This window comes from Staurois parvus, unplaced genomic scaffold (genome assembly GCF_062004578.1).
Source record: "Staurois parvus isolate SC_StPar_1 unplaced genomic scaffold, SC_StPar_1.0 ptg001622l, whole genome shotgun sequence".
In the NCBI taxonomy this organism is placed as follows: Eukaryota; Metazoa; Chordata; class Amphibia; order Anura; family Ranidae; genus Staurois; species Staurois parvus.
Genome location: NW_028319418.1, coordinates 472,927 through 483,494, shown reverse-complemented (window position 1 = coordinate 483,494; position 10,568 = coordinate 472,927). Strand labels below are relative to the sequence as shown.

Genomic DNA, 10,568 nt, shown 5'->3' with positions numbered 1-10,568 from the left:
CCTGCTCTCACTTCTAAGCCAGCGCCCTCACCCTACTCCCAACATCATTTGATCCACATAATCCACCCAACACCTAGCTCTCAACAAAACACTTTCCTTCCATTTCCCACTATGCCCACACCCCTCTGCTCTCACCACCATATGGATGTTTATTTTCCAATAAAGTCAAGCCAACATTTTTTTTTCATTTTGGATACAGTAAGGGCAGATTATCAACACTGTTGTTTTTTTGTTTTTGTTTGTCTGTGTCCCCACACTTGTCTTTGCAATCGTTGTCAATCCATTGTCAGAATACCAAATTTTCAGTTGTTACCAGAATAGAAATAAATCTTCCAATGGGAATGACTGCTGCAGGCACAAATCTCCAAGAAGGGAGTTCCCGCTCTTTAAAGAGATTTGCTTTCACTTCTTGATATGTCTAGATGACACGAATTGAACTGAAATCTCCCTAATGGTACACAAAATACAAAAAAAAAAATCTGATCCCTAAGCTAGTTAAAAGGAACACGTTTTGGTTTTAGATATGCTCTTTGCACAAAAGGAACCATGAACCAGACCAGAATACTGTTTTTCAGTATCATTGCTTTTTTATTACATTCGATTACATACATATACTTAACAAAGGAGGCTGGATAGTTCTGATGATAATTATAAAGTATATAACATACATTTCACATTGTAACCAAATATTGATCCTCATCAATCCCATAGCAACCTTCTGATTAATAAATAAAATTTGTGGTTGAAACAGCATATTAAACATGTCTAGGCAGGTTACGCACTTGTGTCATAAGTGTGGTTGCTGTTGCAAACATATAATCATGGGTGAAGTTTTATAATGCTGGCCTCTCCTGTTTTTATATTCCTTAAATAATTTTAGAAAGATATTGACAATGGGGGAACAGATATTCAGATCAGTGGTTAGACTACAATGATCTCCTTTGTTGTAATGGTGGTTGTTGTAGTGGTACTGGTAATATTATTTTCATTGATGGTATTTGTCTCAGTAATGGTACTGGTTTGTGGTGGTTTACTTAAATAAAGTGCAGGTTGGAAAGGTTGCTGATTAGGAACAGTTGTTACATTGCTTGAAATCTGGGGAGCAGGGTTGTTAGTAAATGTAACAGGATTATCCTTTACAATGGTAATCTTGGTGTAAAATGGTGTGACTGAGTTGTTACTATTGGTGCTAATAGAGAAGTTACTAATGGTCTTTACTTCAGTGTTAACTGAATTAGTTTCATTAACCTCCAAGTATGACACATCTTTACCATTCACTGTTTCAATAGTGGAAGTGACACTTACTACAACAGTACTTGTTATTGTGGTCACAGTGATATTTATCACAGGCTGAGTTGTTGGAGGTGTGGTGGGTCTAGTTGTGGTAACAGGTGCAGTGGTAGTTGGAGTGGTTGTAGTTGCTGGAGTTGTGCGGGTAGTGGTTGGGGTTGGTGTTGTGGTGGTAGGGGTTGGGGTTGTGGGGGTAGTTGTTGGAGTTGTGGTTGGTGTTGTGGTGGTACGGGTTGTGCTGGGAGTTGTGGTTGGTGTTGTGGTGGTAGGGGTTGTGGTGGGAGTTGTGGTTGGTGTTGTGGTGGGAGTTGTGGTTGGTGTTGTGGTGGGAGTTGTGGTGGTAGGGGTTGTGGTGGTACGGGTTGTGGTGGGAGTTGTTGTTGGAGTTGTGGTGGTTGGGGTTGGTGTTGTAGTGATGGTTGTCACAGTTGTTGTAGCAGGTGTTGTTGGAGGCAGGGTTGCAACAACAAATGGTGAGGGATCTGAAATAAAATAAAACAAACTGTGTTACTGAACAGTCTTAAAATAACATATATTAGGAAAAAACAGAAATGTCATACAGTTAGCTATAATTCTGAGTAAAATGCAATGTGACAAGCTCCAGCCTGAAATACTGATATGCACATAGCAAACTAGATATGTATTATATGTATTGCATTTACAGCTGTATAATTTTTCTTTAAACCATTTGTGATCAGTAACAATAGCCTTACAATATAAACCACTTAAAGCAGAACTATTCCAAAAAGAAAGCTAAGTTCTAAATGTTCAAAAAATTCTAAATCCTCAATCCCCCTTCCTACCACGCATACACATATATGTGGTCTCCTGGAAGTAGGTCTTCTTCCATGGGGAGGCATATGCGCAAGTGTGTTCGTGCTGAGCTGCCACTACACAGCATGCCCCCCAGCACAGAAATTGAACTGTCAGTGACAGCTCAAACTAATGATCGAGAGTTCAGAGGACCGGCTCGCGACCACATAATGACTATGACAGCATGTGATTGGCTATCACAGTGATCACTCACGCCATAGACTACTCCTATGATGTCCCACCCCTTGAATGGAGAAACAGGTACACTATATTTTTTTTCTCCTTGCTAGAGGAGAAGTTTGTAAACATAAAAAAAAAGATTTGTAAAAATATATTAAAATAAAGATAAAATTGCTAGATCAGGGTTTGATCTAGATAAGGTCAAGGATAGGGTCATATGGCCAGAGTCATAGGTCAGGGTCAGTGTGTTTTAGGTAGGTGGGCCCTTGGTACAAACAACAAATAACATACACATATATAGTATTGCTGCAATTGTTAGAAGCAGGGGAATCTGTTTGGGGCTGTTCTTTGGTAGTAGGCTATGGTAAAAGCTAAAATATAAAGCTACATTTTTTACTCTTTGGGGTTAGTTTTTCTTTGATAAAAAAAAGTCAGGAGATATCCCATTACCATTTACCACAAATTGAAAGCCCAATTAGTCCTGAAAAAAACAAAGTCCTAGGAATCTGCCTCTCTCTGCCCAGTAATGATTAAGGCCATAGAAAGATAAGAGAAAAACAAGAAACCAATTGAGTAGACACATATCAGTCACAAAGGCATAAGACAGCTGTGATCATTAGTCTATAGCAGGAGTCTCCAAACTTTGCTAGCCTTTAACCGGCCCTTGGGGCATTATTCCTAACACTGACACCAAAAGTGGGGCATAATTCCCCCAACTGACACCAGCAATGGGACACTATTCTTCAAACTAATATGAATGATGGGGCCCTATTCTATCCACTAACATCAATGATGGGCCAATATTCCTTCCAGTGATAGCAATAATGGGGCACTACTCCTCCACCTACTGACCACAGGCACTATCCAACTGAACACCACACCTGAGACCTTGTTTACTCATACTGATTTTGGCCCTGAGACTTTTTCTACCCCTGCTGGCTGGTGGCCACAATCCGGCCCCCTAAAGTCTGAAGGATAGTAAACTGGCCCTTTGTTTGGAAAGTTTGGAGACCCCTAGTCTATAGCATAAATGTTGCAAATTGTGGCATAAAGCTATCAAAAGAAGAGTTTATCAATAAGCATACATATACTCCTTACAAGCTAATGAATGCATTTTTTTCATATTCCTATCATACCTTCCTTAACAGCTAATGCAAGGATTTTCTTAATTACCTGTACAATAAACTTCGTATTTCAAGCTTCCAGAGAACTTGTAGACATAGTACCCTCCAGAACAGGCTTTGACTGGGATGGTTCCAGCAGCTACACATCCACTTACTGCGTTAGCAAGAAGGGGTACCATCACCACTCCGGCACCAATAGCTGGATGGGTGCCATTAATGCTAAGTGGTTCAGCTGATCCACATTTTATAGAACCAACACAACCCTCTTTCATCCTCAAACCGAAAGTTCCATTGTAGCGAAACCAACCAAAGTTCCATCTATCAGTAGCGAAGGGTCCAGTGACATTCATTGTAGACAATCTGCTATCTCCATTCAGTAGCTGGTAGTTCAGGCATGGGTCTGCACACCGAACATTACCTCCAACATTCAGGCAGTCTTCATCATAGGCACATGCAGTAGTGTTGCAGGCAAGACCTCTGGTATTGGCACATAAATACATACCAACCTTGTTTGTACAGGTGGATGAGTTGACACACATGTTTTGTGTTGAATCTGCACATTCATTTATATCTGTACATACTTTATAACCTACTCTGTTATCCCAGGTGTATCCTGGGGCACAGCAGGTAGCTGTAGTGCAGGAGGCTATGGCAGTGCAGTTTATTCCATTTCCAGCATAGCCAGACATACAGCTGCATGACACATAGCCTGTGTTCTGGGTGCAAATGCCGGCAGTAGGATGGCAAGAAGAGCATGACAGGGCATCTGTGAAAAAACACATAAACATAAAGGGATTAAGTGCTTCTAAGGAATCAAACTTCTATCTAAAAGGCTAATTATCTCTCAGTACTGCCCAGTATCCAATGTGGACTTACTGCCCAGTATCCAATGTGGCTGTGATACATTCTCCCCATCTGTCTGTCCCCCTGCAAGGTGATTGATGTGGCCAGTCTCTGGGTGGAGACCAAACCTGATTTAAGCCAGCCAAGCCTGCAGTCTCATGCTTGTGATAGGTTGTGTAATACGTGCTCAAGCTCCCTGTCTGTCTGTCCTGCTCTGCTGTTTGGATTCTCTGTTTATGACCATGGATCGAATATCGACTATTCATTGAACGCTGCCTGCCTTTTGGCTACAAATTGGACACTGCCTACTCTAAACTTTGCTGACTTGTACCTGGACTGTCATCGAACCACTCTGCCTGTCTGCCAACTACAAGTATTATTTGCTGTGCTCAGTTCATGCCTGCCCCAGCATGGTAGCCAGGCACTTTAGCATTCTGTATAAGTCCTGGGGGCAACCAATAGGCTTGCTTGCCTTACGGGAATGGGGCAGCTATAGGTGAAGAACACAAAAGCCAGCTATAGTGCCTGACCACCTGCGTTAGGTGCAAGTGTGACAATAGTTAGCCTGGATAAGTTTTAAGAAATCAGATTTCCATGTAAGATATTGCCAATAATACACACAGTGCTACTGGCTCAGCCCAAACAAGACCATAGATGATACTGTGTAATACAAACTCTATGATCAGGGCCTGGCTTTATATTTCCTGCCACCCTAGGCCAACTGTCTATTTTTACCCCGTCCACTCCCAGTAGACTGGCTAGCCTTAAGTGGTTTGCTTGTTTTCATTCAGCCATGAGGTGATTGGAATACCCTGTGTCGGGACATTGTATTCTGACAGTGGGACTCTCCACTGTCAGAACCCTGATCAGCAGCTGCAACAAACTGATCGAGAAAAACTTTCCAACAAGCCTGTTTGATAGAAATCAGTCTAACAACTGACTTCTCTTGAACAGGCACGGCCACACATAGATCAAATATTGGCCGATCTCTGCCGAACCAGCCAAATTTAGATCCATCTATGGCCAGCATTACTATCAAAATGATAAGATCAGATAATCAGAGCCTGACCAGACAAACTGAGGCTTGGGCAGAGACACTGCAAGGGATGGTACACATACAACCAATGCCTAGAAGAGCTGAACAACATGTCACCATGTTCTGCTAGAGGCTTTGTCATAGATGTATTGATCCAGCATGATTAAAATTTACCAAGAAGACTACACTACCTATAAAAATGTTCTGGCAGGGAGGCAACAGTCTAAAACCTTTTATTACACACATAAATGTTGTAAAGGCAGTCTGCAACAGTGTGAGGCCCGTTGAGCGCTGCCCCTCACAACCCTTCCACCCTAGGCCACAGCCTATTTTAGAGATGCAGAAATCTGCATTGCCTCTGATGGACCCCTTCCCCTGTGGAGACCTGGAGGACAAACTAACCTGCAAACATAAAGGGGAGATTTTCCTGAAACTGGAGTAGCTGTGCCTATATAACCAATCAGCTTATAGCTTCAGCTTGATCAGTTAGGCTTTGAAAATGAAAACTAATAGCTGATTGGTTGCCATGTACAGCTGCACCAGTTTCTTTCTATTGCAGTCTTAGACAGTCCATACATTAGTCATTTATTTTCATTCAGCCAGCAGGTTGAACAAAAAAAATAATAAACCAGTTATTCCATCCACACTCTTGATATGGATGGGAGAATCACTTTCGTTTAGCTATTGTATTCTGACAGAGGGGAGACTTCTCCGCTGTCAGAATACACTGATTAGTGCTGTTGGTTATAGCCGGTAAATCAACTTCTGTACGACTGGCCTGCCCATACATGATTTGAAATTCGTCCGGTCTCTGCTGAACTGGCTACATTTTTATCCATGTATGTCCGCCTTAGTCAATCCCACACTTTAGTATCTCACTATCTTTAATGAATGAACAACACAGTGGTCTGACCATATCTAACAAAACATTCTATTCTTCCTGTTTTCATATAATTATTACTCATATCATTATAACTGTATTATAACACGTGTGCCACGTACATTTACATGGTGAAACTAGTTTGGGAGTTTTTTTTTTTTTTGTTAAATGCTGAAAAATATTTGCAAAGAGTGCATCTGGGTTTTAAAATAACCTTGTAGTAGCAGATATACTTTCATATAATTGCATGGAAATATATATGTTTGACCAAGTTTGGCCACAAACAACCAAAGATATACTTTCTTCTGCTGACCTCTCCTTCTGAAATTGCTAGTTGCCTGGCTGCCTTGCCGATCCCATGACTTTCTATACTGCCAACCTGGAACTAGTATGTAGTTTATGGTAGGTGCATGTTTGTAGATTAGGATTTCTTAAATAAATCGGACTACATTTCCTGCACACTTGTTCCAAGTTTATAGTGCACTGGGAGAAAAGCCAGGTAACACCAGCATGGAGCTCAGCAATGATGGCATAAATATTTTATGGTTGTCAACAGAACAGAAGATACCTTCCAATGGAAACACCTGTTTTGGTGATATCAGGAAACCTGTAGGTATATTTATTTACAATATATACAGCATTTACACATTTATATACTTCTGGTAATATATATATATATATACACAGTGTTATTATTATTATTATTATTATACAGGATTTATATAGCTCCAACAGTTTGCTCAGCGCTTTACAATATAACGGGAGACAACACAGCAACAATACAGTTCAATACAAGAGGGTTAGGAGGGCCCTGGTCCTTGGAGCTTACAATCTAAGAGGGAGGGGCTAGTGGTACAAAAGGTAGTAACTGTGGGGGATGCACTGGTAGGGGGAATAGAAGATTCCATTATTAGCTGGGGGCAGGATAGGCTTCCCTGAAGAGATAGGTTTTCAGAGATCGCCTAAAAGTGAGCAGAGTAGGCGATAGTCTGATAAATTGGGTATATATATATATATATATATACACATATACACACATACACACACACTGTATATAAAGAGAGAGAGAGAGAAAACACTGGTTGTTTGTGGCCAAACTTGGTGAAACATATTTATTTCCATGCAATTATATGTACAAGAGTCAAAGGTGTTATTCTTAATTCTTATTAAATGATTCATTCTTATTCTTAACATGATACTAATTTGTGTATTTATTTCTTTACTTACTATCAGAATGAGCTGTTCCTAAAAACAGGGCCAAGAACGACAGCAAAGCCAAGGTCTTCATTGTGTATCCTAAAGGACAAGAGAATCAAATGATCAACATTCTATGCAATTTGGGAAAGGTCATCTGGGCTGTAGCAGAGTTTTTTATTTTGTTCTGTTTTGTTTCTTTGTTTTTTTTTTTGCAGCTACAAAAAAAAAAATTACATTTCGGTTCCAGCATTTTTGTTTCCAGTCTAATGAGTAGCTCATCTTTTGCAGTGCTTACTACAAAATCAGTTATTCAGTGTAAATCAGTGTAACTAATGATGTTCATCTTAAATTAGTAAAATGACTGAAGAGTGTATTTGCTAAAGGAAAATAGGCTGTGCACTCAGTAATGTGTACACATTGGCAGGGGCAAACTGACCATTTGGAACTCGGGCACTGCCCAAGGGCCCGGAGTTAGTAGGGGGCCCCATGAGATGCCCCTGGTACCTTTTTCATAGGCTTTTTTGAGTTTGGGTAAGGACACAGGGGCCCCATGATCCCCTATTGCCCGGGGGCCCCATGAGTTGTCAGTTCGCCCCTGCACCTTGGATACTGAACCATGTGCAAGGCAGATTTTAAAAACTGTATTTTTGCTTGCATATGATTGATGATTTGAAGAGACCACATTTTCACATTCAGCAAGCTAAGTGGACATTCTTTAAAAAAAAAAAAAAAAAAAAAAAAAAAAAAAAAAACAGTCTCAATTTCTTTTACAAACAACTCATAGCTTCTATATTTGTGAGTTAATTAGTATTGCAAATTATTATAGAACATTTTATTCCTAATGTAGTATATCTTGATACCACAAAGAGGCAGATACAGAGCAATCTACCAAAAGGGGCCATATAATTAAGCCTCCAGGGTATAAATTGACAGATTAATAATGACACACAATAATAACAAACAATTAGAAAGCTCTTTATTAAGTTTACCAAAATCTATACAAAAAAAAACTGGAAAAAAGTAATGAACCACCTTCCACCACCATAAAAAAACAAGACAACATTGACTTAGTACCACAAGGCACGTCTAGACGTCACGCACATATTCATACAGCTCATTTAATAATATATTGAAGCATTAATTCTGCATTGGAGACTGTATGTATCCTCCAACTAAGAGTGTTCGATCATGAGACTGTAGGATCATGGTGACCCATAATCAATAAATGAGCCAGACGTGAATAATCCCAATGCTGCAATAGCTCTAGACAACCACAATGCAACACAGCTCACTCAAGCTTAACAAGAAGCATCTTGACACCACATCCCAGCAATGACACTTTTTATACTGGACATATATAGAAGTCTCATCATTTTCATATACACAAAACCAATATTAGAAAAATTAAAATTTTATTTACAACTTCATATAAAAGTGTAATTACAATGCATAAAACATAGGTGAGCCACACCTAAATACCTTTACTAACATAGTATTTACTTGATTTTAGATATTTTCTATAGTGTCTGAAGAGGCAGATGTTCTGACAAATGTGTAACATAGCCACCATTTTACAATCAAAGATTCTTGCATTCTGCAAAACAATATCTTCTGGCTTATATGAGTGTATTTATCTGATTGTGGACGGTAAAGGGTAAGTGCTTTGGAATATTATATAATTCTAGATATGATTGTGGCATTTACTTGTGACTAAAGTAGGTTTTATGCATTTTATGTTCTTCACTTTATTATGAAGCTGTAAATAAAATTTGTATTTTTCTAATATTTTTCTGTATATGAGACACCTTAAAAATCCCCTTCAATATATGAACAATAAAATAGCTGGCATTACAAATTTCCATAAAGATAACACAGAGATTTGTACATGCAATAAAACTAAAGAAAACAAAATCCTCATCTGATGTAGTCCATGTAGAACTTTTTTGTTCAAGATCAAATGCCTTTAAAATATTGCTAGCTAAATGATAACAAGACATCCCTGGACAATAGGTCATGTTCCAGCTGGTGCCTGGACATGAGTATCTCAATAAACATAGGATATAAAAACCCATGTCCAGTACCAGTGTTGGTATTATTATTAATATTATCATTACAATATGTTACAATTTATATTGTTGTGACAATTAGATTAATTTTTATTTTTTTTGCAGATACAAACAAAAATATAATAAGGTGTATATAAATATTATATAATAAATGCTTCAGTAGGGCAACTCTTACCTTCTATCTAGTTGTAGTCAATCACCTTTGTGTGTGTGAGACTTTTCCTCGTCAGGCAGTTTGGAGTTATACCCTTCTGATCAAAACAGGTGCGACCATTTAACAAATCATCGAAAGGGGGCTGGTTTTACTGAACAAAAAAAGTTTAAAACTTATGGCACATGTGTGAAAAAAAATATTTTTATTTTGGAACAATACATTAATCCTACTTTGTTTGCTCTTTCACATAGTTTTCTTTGTTATCCCAGTTGACCATGACAGGTGAATTCACACCCATCTTTCAGCATGGCTTTATGTCTGAATTCACTACTCTCTTGGAGTTCTCTATAGGCTGAGGTCATGTGTGGCATTTACCTATTGAGCCTTAATCATCAAAGAATGTCTTTTGTGTGTTTATTCCTGGTACAATGAAGTGCCACTCAAAGGACTGACATCTGTTGGAGTCAGTATTTTATGTATGACCTCTTTACCATTAAGAACAGCTATAATAGCTAATATAATGCAAGAAGATGTTTAGTGGTGTTTGTAATACAGAACAAAAGAGCAGTATTTATTTATTACAGGTACTTATATAACATCCTCAATTTATGCAATGCTTTACATATATCTTGTACATTCATATCAGTCCCTGAGCTAAAGGAGCTTACACTCTAAGGTTCCTAACTCACATTTATACATCCACATACTAAGGTCAATTTAGACAGGGAACAAAACACAGAATACTTTTTAATTAAATCACCAGTGGGTATGTACAGCAAGTAAGAACCTATTGGAGGTCCTAATTCTTCCCAATCTTATACAAAACTAAAAACGTTTTAACCAAAGCTCTACTTTAAGCTTTAGCTTAAATCTCTAAAAATGGTTTAACATGTCAGGGTTATTTAAAAATAATTTTTACTATTTTTAAATCTACAGCTTTCAATAAAATAATACCTTGCGCAGGGGCGGACTGACAACTCATGGG

General features: G+C 38.7%; 1 protein-coding gene across 1 annotated transcript; it reads right to left on the bottom strand.

Annotated features, from left to right (window-relative positions):
- Nucleotides 1-562: 562 nt before the first annotated feature.
- Nucleotides 563-9,693, bottom strand: LOC149435034 (uncharacterized). The gene is made up of 4 exons (XM_089663089.1): nucleotides 9,605-9,693; nucleotides 7,394-7,462; nucleotides 3,457-4,173; nucleotides 563-1,772 (listed from the first exon to the last, which is right to left on the bottom strand). The coding sequence occupies exons 2-4, from the start codon at nucleotides 7,452-7,454 to the stop codon at nucleotides 922-924; spliced, it is 1,629 nt and encodes a 542-aa protein (XP_089519215.1). The 5' UTR covers nucleotides 7,455-7,462; nucleotides 9,605-9,693; the 3' UTR covers nucleotides 563-921.
- Between the last annotated feature and the right edge of the window lie 875 nt (nucleotides 9,694-10,568).

Coding starts and splice junctions, on each gene's coding strand:
- LOC149435034 (XM_089663089.1), bottom strand. CDS start 7,454: ATGAAGACCTTGGCTTTGCTGTCGTTCTTGGCCCTGTTTTTAGGAACA. Junction 4,174..7,393: donor AGGAACAGCTCATTCTGATA/GTAAGTAAAGAA, acceptor GTTTTTTCACAG/ATGCCCTGTCATGCTCTTCT. Junction 1,773..3,456: donor ATACGAAGTTTATTGTACAG/GTAATTAAGAAA, acceptor ATTTTATTTCAG/ATCCCTCACCATTTGTTGTT.